At 41.7% G+C, this 23788-nt stretch overlaps 1 protein-coding gene and 2 long non-coding RNA genes across 7 annotated transcripts in view; 2 read left to right on the top strand and 1 right to left on the bottom strand.

The window, feature by feature from the left end:
- LOC122874574 (anoctamin-1) overlaps positions 1 to 23788 on the bottom strand; it is a 252254-nt gene that overhangs the window by 45374 nt on the left and 183092 nt on the right. For both annotated transcript variants that reach the window (XM_044192613.1, XM_044192614.1), the window contains exon 23: positions 10974 to 11158. In XM_044192613.1, the coding sequence (XP_044048548.1) occupies positions 10974 to 11158 (185 nt within the window). The remainder of the gene's footprint in view (positions 1 to 10973; positions 11159 to 23788) is intronic.
- LOC122874575 lies at positions 407 to 19388 on the top strand. 3 transcript variants are annotated; one of them, XR_006377638.1, is made up of 4 exons: positions 14732 to 14831; positions 15146 to 15301; positions 17949 to 18009; positions 18332 to 19388. It is a non-coding gene; the product is annotated as an uncharacterized LOC122874575 (long non-coding RNA). The 3 variants fall into 3 exon arrangements; XR_006377637.1 differs by lacking the exons at positions 14732 to 14831; positions 15146 to 15301; positions 17949 to 18009 and adding exons at positions 407 to 992; positions 1522 to 1880; XR_006377636.1 differs by lacking the exon at positions 17949 to 18009.
- Positions 4912 to 14445, top strand: LOC122874577. 2 transcript variants are annotated; one of them, XR_006377641.1, is made up of 5 exons: positions 4912 to 4943; positions 10224 to 10265; positions 10721 to 10804; positions 10980 to 11050; positions 14334 to 14445. It is a non-coding gene; the product is annotated as an uncharacterized LOC122874577 (long non-coding RNA). The 2 variants fall into 2 exon arrangements; XR_006377640.1 differs by lacking the exon at positions 4912 to 4943 and having other exon boundaries at positions 8899 to 10804.

The raw sequence follows: 23788 nt of genomic DNA, 5'->3' as shown, positions 1-23788 counted from the left end.
ACGCTCTGATAGACTTTGGGCAGATTGAATCTCAGACCACCATTTCTGTTCAAAGAGGGGTTCTCTTTTTTTACAAAAATGGCTTCCTTGACGCCCCGTTCAAACCAACTCTTCTCTCTACTTAGAATCTTCACCTCTTACACTGTCTAACACTGTCTATAGTTTTCATGGGGACAGTTTCCTACTAGGGAAATAATCCCTATATCTTATGAAAACAGAAGTCTGTGGAAATTCCAATCACTGGGGTGGAGGCAGAAATCTTGGAGACAAATAGGAACATTTTTCTAAATACATTAGTCTGTCTAGTTTGCTCACATATTGACCAGCCAAATAAGCTGAGCATCCTTTTGGCATGGCAAATCATCTGGGGAAATCTGGACTTTTCCAAACCCTCGTAGAACCCTGACAGTGGGAGCCTTTTATGGCAACTTAGAAAAACTGCACTCCTGTACTCCTTCCACATCAACAGAGAATGGGCTTGAGAACAGGTTAATATCCTTCTCAATGGCAGCGAAATCTTGAATAGTGTAGCCCCAATGGGAGTGTTTCAGAAGCAGAGCGATTTGCCTGTCTGATTTTATGGACTTGCTCAGACTGTGTTGATTTGGTATTTTTTCCTCGATTTTTGTGCTTATACCACGGGTAAGTCGGTTAAGTACGTAGTTAAATTGTTTCTTTTTTGTCTGTTTTAATTGTTTATTGTTGATATACAGTGTGTTTTATTTTGAAAATTGACCGGATTCTCTATGCCGATTCTGTGTCTGACTTCCTGCCCGGTTCGATTTGCTCTGTGTAGCTTGACGCAGTTTCAGTCAAAAATAGACTAGCAGCGTATTCTCCGCTGAGCAGAGCGGAGAGCCGCTTCTGAAACGCGCTGCGGAGCATCTAGTGGAATCACAAGCATTATCTAGAATGGCCGTGATCAGCTTTGGCGGCCGCATCGCAGCCGTGCCTGGTGGAATCAAGTAGTTATGTTGCCTTGGCATACCCAGGTACGCACCTCTAAATATATTGAGTATTTTGAGCTTTCGATTATTGGGTGTTGCACACCTTTCAGGCCACTAAAATGTAGGGCACACTAACAGTGGATATCTTATCCTTCCAAAATATTAGGCTGTAAACTGATCTTATTCAATTCAGTTTTATTTATATAGTGCCAATTCATAACAGAAGTTATCTCATTGCACTTTTCCTATAGAGACCTACAGAGACTTTAATATTATTTACAGAGACCCAACAATTCCTACCAAGAGCAAGGTCGAAACTTGAAATTATTGTGCTTATGAAATCAAAGAAGATTTTACTTAACTTATTGTGATAATTCTGATAACTGTGTTGATCATTACTACAGTAATAAATCTACCATCTAGTATGTAAGTTGTATCATGACAGTAGCTGAAATAAGAAATGACGTGAAGATGGTAAATGTATTTCAAACAAAATGCAAAACAATTGTTACCGTGATAAATGTTTTAGAATATTAAAACTAATTTGCGTTATTGTGGCTGTGATAACATGCAGGTAGAGGGCTACGCACATACTCATAGAACTGGAGTTACATCCAGTAACGCCGTCTCCGGTAACACAAAGATGTAGAAGGTAACGTTCTGAGCAAAGCATGCCAATTTCTCTGTTGTTGGCTGCAATAACCAACACAAAAGTCTTCATCTACTCCCACCATCCGAGGAAGTGAAGACCCAGTGGATTAACTTCATTTTTGATGGAAATGTCCCCACACCAACTAGAAAACTCTCCCATGTGTGCGCTAAGTTAACCATTTTACTTTGGACTGCTATCTCAATGAGGGCCTGTACAAAGCAGGATTCACTTCAAAGTTGAATCTCAAGGATGGATCGATACCGACTTCAAACTTGGAAGCTGTAAGTTTTGGCATTTTTTATGTTGCTTTACTGTTTATTTTTCAGGTTCGCCTCTTGAACTTGGCATTAGCTTGTTGCAGGGCCAATGTGGCTAGCGTCTATTGTTCTCCCACAGGGTTGGACGATGTTGGAATAATGTTGTAATATTGAGGGACAGTGAAGAGAAATGATGTGAACGTTACGCCGCATTTGAAGCCAATTAAATAACCAAGAGTAGTAGGGTAACAGTTTTTAGGGCCCGAGCGGCCATTTTGAATTGAATGTGCACTTTTGGGGCATTTTTCGGCATTTACAGGCTCCGTACTTTAACTCCTCCTCCTAGAGAATTGATCAGATCGACTTAAAATTTTCGCAGAGCAATCTAGACGACTGTCATGATGAAAAGTGTATCAAAGCTTGGTGATGCTTCATTGTAAAGAGTGTGAGTTTTCAGCTATTTCGTTGCTTCGCCATGACACAGAAAGCTGTTGTAACTTTACATTATTCAAGCTTCCCCAAATTTCACATACTAGATAAGTGTCCAGGCCTGAACACATCCACATCCCCAAAGTGAGTCATAGTCATAGCGCCACCTATTGACAACAGAAAGTCACCCTTCAAAAATTAAGCCCCTCCTTGTGGTTTGATGTAGGCTACATGTACGAAATTTGGGAGGCAGATGTAAGATGCCAAGATGGACAAAAAAGTCTCTCAGTACCATGACCTAAACCCAACAGGAATTTGGCCATTTTGATTTCATTTTTATATTTTTTGCGATTTATAGGGGTCATACTTTAACAAACTCGCCCTAGACCATTAATCTGATCCACTTCAAACTTGGACAACATATATAGACCTTCATGATGAAAAGTTGCTCAACCGGTGTGGCTGTTATGGGGCGGCAAATTTCTGTGTTTCACCATGACACAGGCAGTGGTTTGTAACACAACTGTACATGGTCCAGTCTCAACCAAACTTAATATGTATGAATATACCTATAGTCATTGCGGCACCTACTGGCAACAGGAAGTAGGCCTTGTGTGACAATCATCATTTGATTTATGTGAAATTTTCATGGTGTGGTCCACACTTGATATACTGCAACATGACGTATAGTTAGAGGGTCTTGTCTAGCAGCACATAGTGTACAAAGGAAGTGAAATTTAACTTCCTTGTGCGGTGTTCAAAATGCATGAAAATTCAGAGATGCATCATTCGACCTCCAGTAACAGAGCGGATGCTACATGCCCCAACGTGCAGTTAGGTGCGAGTGCCTGTTCATCGCTGCTTGCAGGCTACTCCTCCCAAAGCACATGTAGGCCTATACCTCATTTTCATTCCTATTTGGAGCCAATAAACATATCCATTTTTTAAATATTTTTTTTCTTTTTAAGATATGTTCCCTTATGTTGCCAATAGAGTGAAAATAGGTAGAATCATGTTTTGAGTGGAGTATCACTTTTATTTTTGTAATACCCTGATATAATACTGTCACCGTACAAACAAAACAAAACAAAAAAATAAATTTTAGTTCATATCGCCCACCCCTACTGGATGTAGCTCCAGTTATATGAGTACTTGCGTAGTCCACTAATGGGCTTCACTATTTGTTTACCCCATTCAGGCTCCGTTTCAGCACCCTGAGACTGATGTTTGCACTCACCGCCCAATCAGGAGGTAGCAACCACACACTATAAAACACCAGCGCACCTGCTGGTCATCTCCCTTTGAACTCAGCAACAGGAATAGAACAGGGTCCAGCTGGGCCTTTAGTTAGAGGGCTATGCACATACTCATAGAACTGGAGTTATATCCAGTAACTACTATTTCTATTTCATATGTGCTATGCCCTCTAACAGGTTTCACTATTGGTAACACAGGAGGTGAAGGCTGTTAAGGATGTGATGTACTCCCAGCTGGGCCAGAAATCAGATCGCAAACAATCTGGGTTAAAGTCACGTGGTCAGGCCATTGAGCACCACCCACCTAGGGGTCCCACAACCTAATCCCACACTCCAGTTAGGAGCTGAAATGACCAAAAGCATCAACCTGACCCAGAAGGTGCCTCCACAGACATTGCACCAAGCAGAGTGACACACAAAGTCAGACGTCATATCCGAGATATAAAAGTCAGTCAATAGCCTAAGACAAGCTGTGCAGTTCACGTAACAGCAGTCTTTACAATCTTTACAATTAAGCATCGTGAAGGTCTTAAGTCCATTTCTGACGACATTTTGAAGTGGATGTACTCAACCTGTTGGCTGTAAATCAATGCATAAAACATCCTGTTGCCAGGTCGATCTACGCATCTCTGAATTTTCATGCATTTTGAACACTGCACGAAGGAGTTAAATGTCACTTCCTGTGTCCACTACATGGCGCTAGACAACACCCCAACTATACGTCATGTTCTAGTATATCAAGTGTGGAGCACGTCGGGAAAATTTCACATAAATTAAGTGATGATTGTTACACAAGGCCTATTTCCTGTTGCCAGTGTTGGGACTCCAGAGATGAATTCATTCATTTGGGTGATTGTTAACTGAACTTTTGTTAGGAGACTGCATTCACTTTTGTCCCACAATCCTGAGAGCCATTCAACGCAGCATTGGTCAGTCTGACCTGCGACCCAGATGTCACCAGGTCAATAAAAAGGTCAGCATTGATTTGTTCTGTCTACTTGCTCCTGGAATCCTTCACTGATGCGGACAGCTGAAGCTGTCTCCCTCTCAGTGCGTCCTGCTCACCAGCAGACACCCACCTGAACTCTCTCCTCCTGGCTTTGCCGTGTAAGGCCTCTTAGATCTATGCAACAAAGTTTAGCGCAAATGGCTGCCACGCACAAAGCCTGCCAGCTAACTTCACAACAGGAGCACGAAGCAAGTTAACGCTGAGTGGTTAACTCTGTAAGGACAACCACAGATGGAGTGACCGGCTTCCTCCGATCTCTACAAGCAGACACTGCACAGCAAAAGACGCTTCCACAGCGAAACCACAATTCTTCCCAGTTTGGCTCGTCTACAACAGACTGATCGCCTAATAACAGCAGCACCAAAGCCACCTCTCTTTCCCTCCCACGGACAGGTAACATAACAACTGGGCATAGCATAGACTAACAGTGTATATAGCTAAGCAAAGGACTGTTTTCTTTTTCTTTTTTGTTGTTGTGACAGGTTTATCTGTTAGATTAATTTGGTAGCCTCATGCTAAGTTGATGTTATGCTCCACACAGACAGAATGTTTGCATGTTAACTAACTCCTTTTAACTTGGCACCATTATCCTAAACAGACCACACACATACACTTCTAATTTGGACCTTAAAGACAACCACACATGGTAATAGTTATTAATTTAATTATTAATCTGAGTTCCAAATTGATAGTTTAGTGTTTATTACATATATATATATATATATATATATATATATATATATATATATATATATATGTGTATATATATATATATATATATATATATGTATATATATATATATATATATATGTGTATATATGTGTATATATATATATGTGTGTGTGTGTGTGTATATATATGTATATGAGAGAGAGAGAGAGAGAGAGAGAGACTCAATAATTACTTCTCTTCTTTAAGAAGAGTGGTGCCCCCGAGGACTTCATTCGTTTTCGTTATTCATTAGTTATTTATGATTATCTTTGATAATTCTGATAATAATGCCATAATTAATTGATCGCACCTACACAAGTGGGTGCCCCCTTTAACCATTGTAAATCCCAACACCAGTTGGTGCCGCAATGAGTATGACTCCTTAGTGGCAAGATGTCCTCAGACTCTTATCAAACACGCAAAATTTGGGAAAGATTGGACAATGTACTCTTAAGTTACTGTATAACAACTTCCTGTGTCATTGTGAAACATCAACTTTCAACGACTCGCCATAGACACGCCGTTCAAGGAAAACTCCAAAGCTTCACAATATAGCATCATCAAGGTCTTAAGGTCTTTCTGCCAAATTTTAAGATGGATCTCGTCAACCTGGTAGGTCAAGATATAAAACATATGATTTCCTGTTGTCAGTAGGTGGCGCTATGACTATGACTGAATATTGGCATGTAGATGTCTTCAGGGCGGGACTCTTATCAAATGTGAAGTTTAGAGCAGATTTGACCCTATACACTGAAGTTATAGCAACTTCTTGTTTCTTCGTGAAACCGGATCAAAATCCAACACCACGCCACGGATACGCCCTTCAACGAAAACTCAGTTAGCACAACTTTTAATGGCTAAACTAAGTCTTTAGATTGCACTGCAAAAATTTGTCAATCTGATTAATTCTCTAGGAGGAGTTCGTTAAAGTACGGAGCCTGTTAATGGCGAAAAATGACAGAAAAGTGCACATTCAATGCAAAATGGCTGATTTCCTGTTGGGTTTACGGTATGGCTCCAAGAGGCTTTTTTTGCATGTTGTGGGGTGATACATGTACCACCCAAATTTCGTACATGTAGGTGAAATGTAGTCCCTGGTGTTGCTTTTTTCCTTTTTTTAGGGGGCGCTATGGAGCCATTTTGCCACGCCCATGCGCAAGACTCACAAAATACGGAAACTTACGCTATGTCTGACAGGTGTGCAAAGTTTTGTGAGTTTTCGAGCACCTTTAGCCCCTCAAAACTATAATTTATTTGGACAAAGAAAAAATAATAATCCGAGCAGTTCCAATAGGGTCCTCGCAGCGGTTGCTGCTCGGGCCCTAATAAAGCTGCTGATGATTGGGCCCTCACACCTCCACGCACATTGGGGTGTGCTGCAGCCGCGGTGTCCTTGCCAGACGCCGGCTGTTCGACGCAGCTCTGAATTGTGATGTGTTTTGGTCACTGCACTGCGCTGAACACAAGGTGTGAAGGTGCCTCTCCCCCTCATTCTGGTGTGTGGGGCTGGGGGAGGCCCTCAGGTAAATAACCCTAGACCTGAAGGTGTAAGTGATCATGTCTGGTTGAAAAGATGGGTTTGGTCGGTCCACCACGCCCCTATCATTGCTGATACACATGCAGGAGGGGTACACCGATGAGGCACAAAGATCCCCCGCACTTTTGGCAGAGGTAAGGGCTAAGAGGATTGCCGTCTTCATAGACACGATGTCCATGCTCGTCTGCTCCAAGGACTCAAAGGGCGGGGCAGAGACCATCCAGGACCATCTGGAGTGCCCACTGGGGAACCAGATGACGTGTGGGGTGTCTTTTGGAAGACCCCCATAGGAAGCTTTTTACGAGGAGGTGGCTCCTGGCCGTGAAGCGGTCGAAACCATTGTGACCAGTTGCAGTTGCTTTTGCAAACACCCCAAGGTGGATGCGGCGTGATCCATGTCAAGCAGAACCTTCACGAACACAAGTAAATCCCTCAGGCCACATCCCCCCACACTGGCAGGGCGTCTCACCCCAGGCCAGTCACGGAAGTGTCTGTGAAAACCTGGATGTAATGGGGCATTCACCCTAGTCGCAACCTCTTGCGGAGGTGATAGGGTGAGACCCAAAAGGTGACATCGCTCCGGCCTATGGCCAGAATCCAGAGCCAGTGTTGTTTGTCACAGTTCAGGTGCATCCTCAGCTGTGTAAACCACCGTGCAGCAGTCCAAGGCACATCACCGGGTGAGCAGGTGACATCAGGCCAATCAGGGACATGACCATTCCTGTCATCACCGTGGCGGCTGACTCCACTCACTGGGTTATCTGCAACAGCATTACTGTGTGATCCTCTGACAGGCGTGCATTCATCACCTGTGAGTCCTCTGAGTCACATGGTCTCTATTTGGTGCGCAGTTGGGTGGCAAGGCCAGTAGTGAAGTCCTCCATGAGACACTTCGATGGCAGGGGTTGGGTGAGAGGGGTGTCCATGTGCTTGGCAGCCAATGTGAAGAGACATGGTAGGTTGTCGAGTGGGAAGCTGTGTGGTGGCAGCTCCTCCTCGAAGAGGATGGCCAGTTCCTTCTCATATACCCGCCGGCCCACAGCAGCGAGGAGCAGATGGTGCAAGGCTTGTTAATGGAAGAAGACCTCTCGGTGACACCGGAGGGTGACTACTCCTACTCCCTACTCTAGGTGGCTGAGTAAAGTAGGGAGAAGAACAGTGGGTGTGCCTCATGTGTGTGACTGCTATCTTCTGATTGAAGGTGAGAGCAAAGATCTGTCTCAGGGTTAAAGGGCGTGGCATGTACAAAATAGAATTACAGGCTAACAATCACTGAGTCTACTAGTCTATCTACTGTTACATGTACCAATCTGTTGAGCCCCATAACCCTCAAGTGCTCTCTTCGGTAGTCATTGGTGTACAGGCAGTAGTTTGGCATTATAGTGAATTAAGGCTTAAAAGGCATTATAATGATTATAGCAATGACCTTCAGTTTGGTAAGCAGAGCAGATTTAGGCTCACTTCCGGCTATCAGAATGAAATCAGCGTTTACATTAAATAACAATCTAATTTTTGTTAAATTCACCTCGGGGCACCAACCTTTACAAAAAGGGAAAATCAATAGCCAATTATAATAATTAATAAATTAATTAATAATAAATTTAGTCTCGATCTGAAGTTGCTACAGAGTTCTTGTCTCGTGTAGAGTGACCTAACCTAAACTACTAACTACACACACAAACTAATAACTACACAAACACAACTAATAACTATTAGACACACAAATGAACAGATAAACGCAACCATGAACAAATGATATGAACACAGCAATGATGTCATAGTTTAGCCACATCTCTCCTCCTATCCTTGTGTGCTCTGTTGTCTGTACTGGCCTGGGCGCTCTGGTTTTCCCTCCTGCTGCTGATCACTGGCACACCTGATGTTCATCACCCAATCAAACATCACAGTATATCTGTCTGGCTCTAACATTCAACCAGTGCTGGATCGTCTCAGTGCACCATTGCGGTACCTATTAACTTGTATAAATACAGGAAACCACTTAAATATTTACCAGTGAACTAAACTATGAAGGTAAGGTAAATGAAATAGTAATATCAAATCAACACAAGTTAATGTACATATATTTCAGCAATCTTTGAACCTCAAGAATGTCTTTTGTCTGCCTGCCTGTCTCTCCTCCTCTCAGAGGGATGAGAGGAGGAGAGGGGCAGCAGACACACACATGCTCTGAGGGGCTGTGGGATTCAGCATTCCATTTACATTGTTTTATTACCAGCCATGATAAATGAATTGTTGTGTAGATGCATATTCACATTTCCTGTTTAATTAGCCTTCAAAGAGTCTAAACGCACATTGAAATATGTCATTATAGTTGAAAGAAGGACTTACACTAATGAAACTATCAAAATCTGCACATTGAAATAGACTTTGCATTCTTCCTATAACATTAATTAAACATGGTATATCAATTAATGTACATTTGATTCATATCAGGGTAAAACAACATCTTCTACCAGTCTGTATAAGCAGAAATGTGTCTCTACCTCCTCTAAGTTCACAGCCCATTGATTTTGGCTTACATGCTGGGACGTGGGGGTTATTAGATCTGTTGTGTCAGTCGTAAAATGGGGCAATAGTCACTTAACGTCCCTTTGATGTCATCCTAGTGAGTCCTGCAACCTAGTGTGACTGATCAGATTAGTTTGGCTCCAAGCAGTCATAAATATAGTAAAATTGTCATTCAGTGCGCTTGAGTCCGGCAAAGGTCATGGGACAGCGGAGGTTCCTGGTGGAAAGCTTATAAGTTCTCTGAACAGGGCTTGTTTATGACTTAGAGGCAAACTTTCAGAAAAATCTAATGCTTTTTATAAATAAGGATGCCAAATGTTCATCCAAATCTGTGTTGGTCACGCCACAGCATGTATAGCAAGTATCAAGGGCAGCGAGTATGTATGAGAGCTAGTATCAGCAGCAACCGATTCAAGTCGAGAATGCAGGTTTGTCCTACTGAATGGTCTCAGGAGCAAGCGCAGCTTGGTTAGCCCAGAGGGGAAAACATGTATTAGTCAGTCACCACCTGTAATGCTTAAAGCAAGTTAACTTTGTCACACAGTACTCAAGTAAGTTTGTAACACTATTTAAGGTTGTAATACTTCCAGTTATATGCAGTTAGTTTAGTAATATATAAAAGCCGAGTAGGCCTTTTTTCCACATTAAGCCAGTTAAATTTAGCATTTTTATCCCCCAGAATGGAGCTTTTTCAAAACGGCCTCCAGAATGTGTAAATCTTAAAATGATGAAATAAGTAGCCCAGTTAGGGTTGGGGGTTGTGTTCCAGTAAAGCTAAGAAGATAACCTTTGGTTGCTTCTAACTTTCTCTGTGATTGTCCATTTTAAATGTCAGTACAGCCGAGTGCACAGGACAGCTGTTGTCATTAACCTGGATTTATGTTAATTTTGACAGACGACGCAGTGCGGCATCTTGGGAATGACTGCTAGTTAACAGGTAGTATTTATGGGCTGCAATTGTTCTATTTCATACTCATTCAGTTGCCTCAAGAAACAGAAAAATGTGTAAATAAGAACAACTATAAGGTGAATTTGGCTGTAGTAAAACAGATTAGATGACCACAGAGCAGAAGGAGTCTGAAAAGGTGCAATGGGCTGACACTTGGTAGAGTAACCGGCTGTGTACGAACTCTCGTCACAGAGTGCGTGGCAGCAAAGTGAACAACTTAGCAAAGACACCTTTCTGTCATTAACTTTTTCTGTGTTCATGCATTTTAAATGTCAATATAACCGATGACTAACCTGTATTTATGTTGATTTTGTCAAGGCGACGTTGCGACCATAAAATAATGATTTGGACAGTCTGCCATATTAATCAACTGTTGTCAATCAAAGAAAGAGGATATATGGATATATTACAGTAATACTAGTGAAATTTGTTCTGGCTACTAGTGCCACTACTGAGGGTTCCACTGCTGAGCAGCACTCCAGTCAATGAGTGAGGAAGACGTCCTGTGCCATCTTTGATTTTACATGGTTTGTATAAACTTTGATGGAAGAGCCCTTTCTCTGTAGAACATCAACATTGGTCTCACTTGATTAATTATACCCAGTAATACATTTCAAATGACAGTCGTATATTGATTTTTAAAATGCTAAACATGGTTTTATCTTTAAAATCACAAAACTGAAATTGATTTCTCACCTGCAGATCTCAACGGGGTAGCCAAGCTGCAAAGGATCCATGGTTTCTTTGCCATTCTGGAAGTGGCTAACATTAAAGTAGGACAGCGTATGGTTGACAAATCCATGCATGGAGCCATCAGGGCTGTACATGTACTGGTAGACCATACGAGGGATGAAGTCTGAAGTGAAGGAGATGACAAAGGCCTAGGATTGTGGTTGGGGAGGTGGTGGTGGGGGTGGGTGTTCAGAGATTAAGGACAGAAATAGGAGTTAGGCTGAACAAATATTTCATATTGCATGTGTAAACAAGACAAGTGTGGAATATAACAACATTCAGTGTCAAGTTGAAATGAAACAGTCCAGTTCAATTCATCATCATCATGGCCATCATGGGAGAGTCACATGAATACATATGTGAACTAAAAGCAACTGAGAATGGCAATGTGACTAGTTGAGTTCGCTTGAAACAAACTAGTTCATATGTGGGATTCAAAACACCCTATTTCAACGTCAAAAAGGAAGATGAGATGAGCTGAAAAACACTTTGTTTAAAGCCTACTCAGGCCCTTAGGCTGATGTCACTTTTCTTTTTGTTGTTCTGGAATACTTAAAACTGTCCACCACTTTTATTTTCCACCACTGTTTGGTTGCCGCAGTAGTATTCTCCAGTCTCATAAAATCCAACCTGCTGTTCCTTTTTTGCCACCAGGAGTCTCTCATCACTACTTTATCTGTATGCGGTGAAGAATCCCAAAGCAGTATCAATGCTTGTGAATTATGTTACTGCGCACTGGATAAGTAATCCTAAGTTACACACAGGGTTGCATATATTTAGTCAAAGATCTATTAGAACACGACTAACATAGTACCAAAAGTCATGGAAATATTAAATATGATGTGAGTTTCAGAAGACACCTTATCAGTGAACACAAATTTTATGTGTCACTATATCACACAGCTGCTGTCATTAACCTGTATTTCTGTATTTTGTCAGACGATGTTGCAGCCATAAAATATACATTTGATCAGCAGCCAGTAGCTTGCAATGCCTGCTGGTTAACAGGTAGTATGAGCTGTGACCAAATGTATTTCAATCTATTTCTTTCTTGCTCAGTTGTGTGACACCAGAAATAGAAAAAAAACATGTAAATGAGATAAACTAAATCATGAATTCAGGTGCATCAAAACAAATTACAGGTGATAACAGAGAGCAGGAGGGGGCAGAATGGAGGCTTAACAGGCTGATGCTCATTAGAGTCCGGGTTGTCTTAAAATGTGTGTGGGTGCCTGTTTTGTGGGGGCTGGGTGTCAGCACTACCTGTGAGGATCGCACTGATGGGCCATTAGTGGACACATTCTTATAGTTTGATGGGTTGAGTACTTCTGCCTGTATGTCCACATAAATCTTAAATCTACCAAAAAAAAGAAGGTTGTTCATGTTTCAAAACAATGTTTTCAGTTTTCGTAAAGATCTAATCTTCAGCACTGCTGACTGAGACATCCATTAAATCTCTAATTCATGATCATAAAGTCGTCTGACAAAATAAAAAACGGTTAATGGCGACAGCTTTTATGTATGATTGCAGAGACTTTCACAGAGAAGTTATCAGTGACCTTCAGTGTGCGTCATGGTGCATCATGAGCACATATCAGAAGAAGCTGGATCTCCACTGTGAAAATAGAGATGTGGATAAAGTGAAGTCATTACTTAAATCATCCCCCAGACCTTCCCTACGGGCACCAGATAATTTTTCCAAGACAAAAGACAGGCTACTAGTGTAAATGCTGTGAAATCTCTTTGTCTCTGATGGTGCCAGCATGCAATTGCATGTTCCACATGAATAAACAACGCCAAATATTTCCCTGATTTTTGCATCAGATTTCGTAACACCGATTATAGCCTATATTTAGGACATTTAAACCGACTTTGACTGAGTGTTGAACTAAACAGTTAATCACAGTCTGGACCGATCACACACCGATCCGAGAAATGGAACAGCACAGTGGCTGTCAGAGTACAGACAGTGCAGTCAAATACAGTTACACACACAATCACAGCGACATGGTGTCAATAAACAAGATTTACTTTGTGCATGTAGCCTGAACATTCATATTGCAAGTAGAACAGAATATTTTTAATAGTTTGTTGATGAAGAGCATATAACTATGTAAAACCACGATGACAGGGCATTTTTCTGTGCTTTTCATTACATGGGCTATTGGTGCAGCTGTCGATTGCCCATTAAGACTAAAAATGTGCATTTCAGGAATGTTACTTAATAAAACGTTGAGGGAGACTATTGCTATTATTGCTTGGGGGGCAAAACTTTGTAATTGACATTGTAACCCCTAACCCTAACCCCTTCCCCCATACCCCTCCCCTCTCTCACTCTCTCTCAAAACCTAACACGGCAGCCCACCATTGAGTCTGGTTCTGTCCAAGGTTTCTGCCTGTTAAAAGGTTTTTCTTGCCACTGTCACCAAATGCTTGCTCATGGTGGGATTTGTTGGGTCTCTGTAATTAATATTATAAAGAGTACAGTCTAGACCTGCTCTATAGGAAAAGCACAGTTAGATAACTTCTGTTATGAATTGGCACTATATAAATATAATTGAATTGAATAATGACAGTAACTATGGTAAATGGACTGTACTTGTATAGCACCTTTCTAGTCTTCCAACTACTCAAAGCGCTTCACAACATATCACATTCATACACTGATAGCAGATTCTAACTGCCATCAGTCCAAAGAAACTAACTAATCATTGACACACACTCACACACCGAAGGCACAGCCCTCAGGAACAATTTGGGGTTCAGTGTCTTGCCCGAGGACACTTCAATATGTGGGCTGGGGGGAAGCCTGGTGAACTGGCGACTTTCCGATTGGTGGACGACCCGCTCTACCACTAAGCCCAGCCGCCCACGGCTGGGGTAAAGCAGCACGCTGTGGAATTGCATGGCTACATCTAGTTTTCCTCAACTAGAGGAACAACATTTCTCAATGTTAACTGCTCTTTTGCAATGTCAATGCATGCTGATGTACTGGAGGTGACTGTGGCTTAGTGGTAGAGCGGGTCATACACCAATCGGAAGGTCGGCGGTTCAATCCCAACATCAGCCCACATGTTGCAGTGTCCTTGGGCAAGACACTGAACCTCAAATTGTGAATTATTAGTTACTTTCAACTGATGAGCAATTGGCACCTGTGAATGTGATATGTAGTTGAAGTGCTTTGAGTAGTCAGAAATACTAGAAAGGTGCTATATAAGTACAGTCCATTTGCCATTGTACTGTAAAAATTAAGGATTTGTTTGTAAATTTGTGTTATGTCAAAGGTTTATTAATCAACTATTTTGTGTTTTCATGATGCTAAAGGTGATTCCAAAAAATTAAACAATTGCACCCAAGAAGCCAAGGGCTGTGACAACAGTAGTGCCCTGAATTCACACAGTAAGGGGAGATGCACAGTGGTGTTGAACACAAAAAGGCAAGTGAACTTCTTAGTGACACTAATACATTTGAAATCCTTAAGTGAAAATTCACCAGTAATCACAAACAAAAGGTTACTGACTGTTTGCAATCACTACAAAATCAGCAAAATCAGAAGACAATGAATTGTGACCAAAAGCACTGCCTTTACCCTGAGGAAACTATTCCATGTTTTTTCCAAATCCATAATATCCACAGACCACATTTTCCCAACTTTTTAGCTGTAATTTCTGCTGTCTGAAAACTTCTACACAGTTGAGTCCTCTTTGTCCTGCTGTTATTACAGACATGTCCGAACTAGCAACAGCCCCTCGGCTTACCCATTGACTCACCTCTGTGGAGTGACCCACATGGAATGGAGTGACCCACATGACATGCTGTTAAGTAAGGTTATGTTCTAAAGCTCGATTTTTAACTATTTTTCTTCTATTATGAAATGTTGTATAGACATGAAAGTATTGAAATTTTTACTTAAGTAGCAATATTACAACAAAACAATAGTCCATTAAAAGTAAAAGTCCTGCATTCAAAATCTTAAGTAATCTCAGTATTTAAAATAAGTGAGCGTGAATAGGTTAAACTAAGCAAAGGTCCTTATGCTGAATTGCAGGTGATGTGTTTAATAAGTTAAAACAATAGAGTTATGTAGCTGTGTGATGGGTGTAAGCTAATGGGTGTAATTTGCTTAATCTTCCCAGGTCTTTAGACTGCGGTGGAAACGCACACAACAATGGGCTGAAGGAACTTTTTTGTTCCTTGAAAAGTAGTTCCTGGGGATAAAAGTTCCTGGTACTTTTGGTGGAAAAGCAGTGCATGTTTTCAGTGCATGTTTTCCCCACGTCTCACTTTGTCAGGTGACCCTTTTTTTTGGAGGAAATTAGTAGTACGAGTGTGTTGAGGGTAATTTGGATTGGATAGATGTATTAATTAACTTTGACATTGGTTTTGGTAATTGGTGGGGAGTGGAGTGTGAGGGTATCGGCTGTGTAGGTCTGGTAGCGGTACTCTTACGCTGCTACTTATTGATTGCTGCATCATGGGGAAGGGAGTAATAGACAACAACATGGAGTTGAGTGAGGAGAAGGTATGTGGGAGTGATAAAGGGGGTAGTGAATGGGAGCAGGTGGTGAAGGAAGCAAGGCATCGGAAGGTTAGTAGGAAGAGAAATAAACAGGAAAAGGATAGTCTTGGAGAAACAGAGAGTGAGGGACAGGAAGATGAAGTAAATAATTCTAAAACAGGATCCCTTAATGTGGTGGTGAGATTTTAGGGAGAAGATGGAGTAAAGAAAACAAACCTTTTAAAACTCACTGAATCAGAGCAGAAGTAGTTGAAGTTAAGTATTCAAAAGTGCTTGGGGATGGTAACTTGCTGATTGGTTGTAACACAGAGAAGTAGAAGAGACAAAGAAGCTATGAGAGGTAGAGTTAAAGTCACAAAAACTGTGAAAGTTGGAGAGCAGAGATCCAATGGGGTTAAGGGCCTGATAACACAGGTGCCCCTTAGTGAGGGGGCAAGTTGAAAACCTGAAAGTGCGTAACAGTGTAGTTAAAAATGCAAAGAGAATGACTGAGGAGGAGCTGAGAAAAAAAGAGACAGAAACAGTGCTGGTTGAGTTTGAGGCCAAAGTTATCCCAAAAGAACATTGTTTCGGATTTTAAATTATTATAATATTTAAATATTTAAAGTATAATGTCAGGCAATTTGTCCCAAAGCTGATGAGATGTTTCAATTGCCAGGAGTTTGGGAACATAGCTAAGATGTGCAAGGGCAAGAGAAGATGTGCAAGGTGTGGTAGTGACCATGAATATGGGAAGCGTGGATTGAGTATAAAGCCAAAATGCTGTAACTGTGAAGGTGAACACAGTGTAGTGTTCTAGGGATGTGAAGCAATGAAGCGAGAGGCTGCAGTTCAACAGATAAGAGTAAAAGAGAAGATCTCTTATGCTGAGGCAGTGAAGATGGCGGGTCAAGAGAAACAGATTGACAAACGGGTGTGGGAAAGAGCAAAGGATGGCAAGTATTGTGCAAGAAGTTGAAAAGAAGATGTTGGAGAAATTGGTAATGTTCATAGCAGGAGTTATAAATGCGACTGCGGATGTAAAATCTAAAACAGAAATAATCCAGATTATAGTTAAAGCAACTGTTCATCTTCTGGATATGAGAGGTGTAAGATGGGAGGAGGTAAGCAATGAGCTAAGTATTCAGGCTAGTCAAGACTTTAACAGACTTGGGAACCTGGCTCATCAGACCAAATCAGAAGTTAAAAGTCTTGGTGTCATTTTGGACTCTGATTTAAGCTTTGAAGCTCATATTAGCAAAGTGACTAAGACAGCCTTCTTCCACCTGAGAAATGTTGCCAAAGTAAGGCCATTCTTAACAAAGCAAGATACTGAAAAGGTTGATTCTAGCAGGTTGGATTATTGTAATGCATTAGCATCTGTGTAGTAAACTAGTAATAAACTGTGTTGTGGCCAGTGAGACCAGACTGGATGCTGCAAAGTGCTTGTTTAGATATGGAGCTACTTATTAAGCACATAAATAAAACAGCAGATTTAGTTCAGGAATATTACACTTGTAAGGATAGGAAGGACAGTGATTATATACAGCTTTTTACAGACTCAAAGTGGACAAAGGATCCACTAACAGAGGCAACAGGGGCAGCAGTGGTGATGAACATCAGATTATTAGTGTGTATGCTGTCGAGTTATTTGCAGTTCTGTTGGCATTAGAGTGGGTGGAGGATGTGAAAGGAAGTAAAATACTCATCTGTAGTGACTCATTGTCAGCCCTGTCAAGCATTAAAACTGGAGCAGCCAGAAATCACCAAGAGCTAGTGTTTGAAATACTATTTACTAATTCAAGGTTAGCCAGGTTCAGTTAGTCAGGGGTGAAAAAGTAGACAAGTTAATATTCCTGAACTAAATCTGCTGTTTTATAGGGGCGACTGTGGGTAAGTGGTTGTCCACCAATCGGAAGGTTGGCGGCTCGATCCCGGCTTCCCCCAGCTGACACGTCGAAGTGTCCTTGGGCAAGACTCGAAAGGCACTATATAAGTATAGTTTACCATTACCATATTTACCATTTACAAGTTAGTGAAGGAGAGAATACGTAGAAATCAATGTTAAACTGTCAAAACTGGTCGGGAAAAGCATAGTTTGGAAGTTAATAATTAAACAGTGGGAAATGGTGAAAACAGAAAAGAGCAAATAACTATGAGTAGGTTAAGAATTGGTCACAGCAACTTGTTTGCACACTGTTTATCATAGGAAAACATCCAACTGGTCATTGTAGTCAAGAGAAGGAGACAGTGGAGAATGTCCCGATTTCATGCAGAAAATATCCAGAGGAAAGAAGGGCTACGGCTTTCAGAGGATAGGACAAGTGGAGGCTTTAAGAATAAAAGATGTGCTTGAATGTGGGGACACGGTGGAGGGGAGAAAGTGGATATTTCAGTTTTTCAAGGCTACCGGACTAATTACAAGGCTGTAATTGTAATAGGATATTAGTGGACTCAAAAGATGCCAACTGCTGTAAAAACCCAAGGAAGAACAACAGTCAGGTCAGTTTGTGCTGTTCAGTTCTCTTCTGTTAGTGCGTGAGTTTAGTTTGGTTGACCTCTTTTATGGGCCCAGAATTATTGTCAGAAGTATTTTAGTTACTTTATTTTTTGCGCTTTTTGTAAATAAAAAGAAAACCTTTTCCAAAAAAACACCTGTGTCTTTCTGGTCTACCAGCTGTGACATATGGTGGCAGCATAAACTTGCCACCAAACTTGCCTGTGCTCTCTACTGGCTGTTTCCACCAGCCAGTAGAGAGCACAGGCAAGCACAGGCAAGTTTTTTTTCTCAAGTCTTTTTTTCTCCTGTCACCCCCAACCCCAGCCTATGAACAATGCAGCATGGAGGACGGGGTGGAAGAGGAAGTAGTGTGGAGCTTCGGGAACCACAGACTGGACAAGAGGAACAAGCAGCATTAAGCCAGAGACCTACAGGCAGAGATTCTGCTTCACAGATGAAGAACTCCCAAAGACCTGTACGTAAGACGGAAGGAGCTGTATGGGCAGTGGATCCAACCAAAAGGTAAAACTGTTAAGGATGTTGGTGAAATTATTATCTTGAAGCAGTATTTGTGAATGCTATCCCCTAAGCTCCAGGTATGGATCAGGAAACATGATACCTCATCAGCTGCAGAGGCTGCTTTGCTTCGCTGGCTGATGTGTTTGTGGCTGCCAGGAAAAAACAACAACCATGGAGCAACACCACCTGGAAGGCTACAAAAGACACCTGCAGGTCCACATCCTCTCAACACCATCCCATAAGGGAGAATCAGCCAGCAAATACACCAACACAGCAGTCTAGCAAAGTGCCAATTTGTGGGTCACACAAAATCAATGTGCCCAAAGAACCCTCCTAAGCTCACTCAAATGTGTGCTGTGCCTCGTCAAAATTACCTTAAATCAAATAATGATCAATCCATAAAGATGACAATTGTCAAATTCTTGAGACCATCCCCATCTGCTGTGTGCACAGGGATAAGAAGCCTCACCCCACTGCTGACATTTACACTGAAGTGCAAGGGCTACTCGTTGACAATTTTCCTTTTTCAGTAGTGTTGGGTAGTGACCTGCCAGTCTTATTTGATTTGTTACATCAACCTCAAAGTTTTAATTTTGCAGTAACCAGAGACCAAGCCAAGCTGCTAGATGAGCCTTCTGTAACCCTCAGTGCCCTGCCTTTTTATGATGCAGACCTAAGCTGCGTTTCAACCGCAGGAACTTTCCCCAGGGACTAGGAACCTTTGGAGGAACTCTGCGTTTCCACAGCAGGACCCAGGGTCTAACTTAAATACCGGGAACATTTTTTACCCCCCCAAAAGGTCCCAGTCTGTTTACTCCTGCGACCACCAGCAGCCCTCATACCATGTCTCAACACTGTATTTTGCACATTTATATTTCTGCAGATTAATAAATAGTTGTTGAACTAAATATGTGTGTTTAGTGGCTGTTCTTGTATCTGAAAACAAGTATATGCTGCTATATATGTATGCTTGTGTTGCCATATTCTAATATTACAATGCTGTGACGAAGTAGTAGTTCTCTATTTCACCATTATACACGGTAAGCTCAGTATTTAAAACAGGTGAGAGTGCATAGGTTCAAATAAGCAAAGGTCCTTACGCTGAATTGCAGGTGATGTGTTTAATAAGTTAAATCAATAGAGTCACGCAGCTGTGTGATCCAACTAATCTTCCCGGGTCTTTAGACTCCGGTGGAAATGCACACAACAATGGGCTGAAGAAAATTTTTAGTTCCTTGAAAAGTAGTTCCTGGATATAAAAGTTCAGCTAAGCAGCTAGTGGTTCCCAAGGCAGCCCGAGTCACAGACTTGTCTTAGGCCACTCAGTCCCAGTTTTGTAGGACTTGCCCTCAGTGCCAGAAGACATCAGGTGAAGGACCTTAAAGAGTTCCGCTCCATCCTCTCCCCTTGCAATATTATTAGGAAACACTCCATAAACTTTCATTGCTATGCAGTTATATCTATCGATCAAGCCAAATGAAACTAACCAGTTAACTAAACTTTAAGCATGCCTTAAGGACATAAAGACCTGGATGACCTGGAACTTTCTGATGTTAAACTCAGACAAAACTGAAGTTATTGTACTTGGTCCCAAACACCTCCGAGACACATTATCTAAAGATATAGTTACTCTAGATGGCATTGTCCTGGCCTCCAGCAGCACCGTAAGGAACCTTGGAATTATCTTTGATCATGATTCATCTTTTAACTCCCACATGAAACAAACTTCAAGGACTGCCTTTTTTCACCTACGTAACATTGCAAAAATCTGGCACATGCTGTCATAAAATGATGCCGAAAAATTAGTGCATAAGAAGTAAGAATAAGTGACGTAAGACTCTCCAGTTAACTCTGACAAGAACTTAATGGTCTGGCACCATCATATCTTAAAGGGCTCCTATACCTTATTATCCGACTAGAATACTGCGCTCCCATGATGCAGGGTTACTTGTGGTTGTAGTCCTACATGCTTCTCTGCGCTTCCAGAGCAGTTACCCACCCAAAACTCCTTAGTGACGGTGTCTGCCCCCCGACCACTTAATTTAATAAAATCAAAAGTTAACAGAAGAGGAGTTATATATAAAAACCTAAACAAAAACACAGAAATTGAGCCTAAAGGGAGCATGTATAAGGCAAATCATATCTGCCCTAAAATGGACCCTTGAGGTACTCCACAGTTGATGGGAGCAGACAATGAGAAGAGGTTACCAGTTTTGACAAAAATAGATCTGTCTTTTAGGTAGGTGCTGAGAGTAGCCAACTTTTTTCCATTACTTTACATAGAAATGGCAACTTGGAAATAGGCCGGAAATTATTTAGAACAGTTGCATCAAGGTTAGGCTTTTTAATGATGCACAGCATGTTTAAAACTAGAGGGAACAGAACCGTTAGCTAGACTGTTGTTTAGGATGAGGGAAATTGCAGGACCAACAGTGTCGAACACTTCCTTCAACAGGAATGTAGGAACAATGTCCAGGAGCTTTGTGTGTGAGACTGTCTTCAATATGACCAAGAGATACAGGCTCAAACTTGCCGATCGGATCAAGTTTACTTGTGAAGAAGTTTAGAGATTCACATGACTGTATTTGGCACAGAGCAGACAGTAGCAGCAGGGTTAAGGACTGTGTTGATTGTGTCAAATAGTACTTTGGGAGAGTGGGAATTTCTGGAAATAAAGTATTTTGCCCTCGCTGCTTTGACAGATTGCTGATACTTCACATTATGCCAAATGAGTCTTTTTCTACTTTCTTACTACTTTCCTACATAATTGCCTAGGCAGGAGGAACGAGCCTCAATGTAGCAGGATAGGGAAGAGGCTATATAAGCAACAGAAATTGCTAGCTGTGGAAGGGTTTATTATACGAAAGTAAAAAACAGGTAATAGAGGTTTAGGAACAGTTTAAAATATGATGGAAAATCTGACACACATATGATTTGAGATCCCTATCTCATGATTCACAACAACTGAAGGAAAATGCATAGATTGTCAGACTTGAACCCCCAGTTTTAAACATCAGGACTTCAAAGCTAGAATAATCATTTGTAGCAATGGGAGTGGCAGTTTCTGAAAATCAAAGCTAAGCCACATCCATAGCCACTGGGCCAAGGGGAGCTATATAAGTCATAGTCAGGGGGACATACTTGCAAGTGCTGGCTGTGTTCATCAGGATTTAGCCAGGTTTCTGTCAGAAATAGGAAATCTAGGTGGGTAGAAGAGACAAAATCATTCAAGATAAAAGAGTTATTTGAGAAAGACCTTACATTTAGAAGAGCCAGATTACACACGGTGGCAGGTGATGAGGAAACAGGGACACTGTGTTTAATGTAAGAGAGACTGTTTATGTTTGCAGGTTTGTTGCAGTGCCTGTCTGTCACATATAGTGTATAGTCTTAGGGCTTAGGCGAGGGGATGAGGCAGTCTCGTCCGAGTCTCTTTTGTGACTGCGGACCAACACTTTGGCCCAGGACGAAGCGGTGTCGAGCAGGAGGAAAGCCGTGGACAGGTGGAGGGGTCCTACAGGGCTGTGTCCTGGATGGCTGCACTGAGAGAGGCAATCCGTTGGGACTGCCCGGAAGCCATATCCATAAAGCTGGACAATAAAAAGTCTTTCTTCTGGAGTTCATCAGAAAGCCATCGAATATCCTCTTTAAGGTCAGCGATCTTTCTATTTGCTTTCTTGAACAGCACATCCTCACAGGGCATAGATGACATGGTTGTTTTGGTTAGCTTAGCCACCATGCTAAAAATAAGCCCAGCCAAGCAGTAGCTGGTACAACAGGCAAAGTGTGATCTAGTAGGAAAGCCAGCCGGGATGTCTTCTTTCAACCAATGGAGCTGAGGTAAAATTCCATTTTGAACATGATCAATGGGCCAAAGATGGTCGACTGGGCCAAAGATGATCAATTTCACAATGTATGTGACAGAGTATGTTAAAAGACAAACCTTGAGAAAGTTTTATTGGCATGTGTCAAACAGACTCCCAAAACCCTCAAAAGAGCCTATTCATCCAATTCAGGTGAGCAATTTTGTACTAATCAAATCTTGGAGGCTCGGGCAGGATACTGTGCAGGGCGATCCAGGCAATTCACAAAATGAGTATGAGGGCTCTTGTGCTCATGGCACCGAAGGTGTCACTGATCAGATGCCACATATGGAGGAATGCTGTTCACAGTGCATTCTGGGTCAAATGGACTCTGAGTTAAACTTGGAACATGGGAATGGCTCCACCAGCACCTTTGTGCTCAACGACAAAGACTACATACCACACAAACAAACAGAAACAAGAACAACCTTTATCAGCAGGTTATAAATCCACTGAACAGTTCCGACAAAGGCCCTAAGAAGAAAAAGGACAATGTTGTGGTGAAGAAGTACAAAAAGAACAACTCAGAAGAAGGGCCTTGAAGGGAACTCCATGCCTATGCCTGTTCTGCTCTGTCTCACAGTTGTCTCCAGATTTATGATGTATATGTACCTCCCTCTTTTGCACTATAAGAGTTTAATGTATTTCCATGTAAAGTTAAGTATTGTGTTGACTGTGGCCATGTGTACATGCTGCCCCAGTGCATCTCTGTTGACAGATCTGTTTGTAATAAATCTATATATCCATGTAACAACACCTGGGGCTCATTGATTTATTCAATTGAGCACCATCTCTTTAGTAGTTTTTCTTCAACAAATCGGCGTCACGACAACGGGATTTCAACACAGACGGGTACGTAAAAGAGATTTTTCTTTTACTTTTCTTACCCTTAGTGCCCCTTCCTTGACACAGTCATAAAGAAACTGTATTTTCTGCACTGGACTATAAGGCATCTAAGAACAGAATAAGTTGTCTTTAGGCCAGAATATGGTTAGGGATCAGGGTCGGGGATGAAAGTCATGGCTGATCTCTCTGAGAGCGTTGCTTGTAACATGTAACGTGTAAGGTGTCATACAAACCTCTCGGTGGATGCCAGAAAATTATACAAGAAGAAAATAGAAAACGAATGAAAACTGTACTGAAATTGAACATACCAGTTTTGTGGATGGCCTGTAATTGTTTCACGAGGCTGTTACGTTGCTGAAAATATTGACGTCACAGGGGACACCTTCCCCTGCTTCTAGTGCGCATAAGCACAAAACTCTAACAGTCTAACAGTGAGACTGGAGGAAAACAAAAGGTGGGGCTTAAGGGGTAGGTCGGTGAAAAACCACAGCAAGCCATGATTACAGGATCTACTTTTAAACTTACTAAGCCTCCAGTTGCATTGAATAGATGA

Source organism: Siniperca chuatsi, linkage group LG4 (genome assembly GCF_020085105.1).
Source record: "Siniperca chuatsi isolate FFG_IHB_CAS linkage group LG4, ASM2008510v1, whole genome shotgun sequence".
NCBI lineage: Eukaryota > Metazoa > Chordata > Actinopteri > Centrarchiformes > Sinipercidae > Siniperca > Siniperca chuatsi.
The sequence above is the reverse complement of the archived record's forward strand: the minus strand, read 5'-3'. Positions and strand labels throughout refer to the sequence as shown.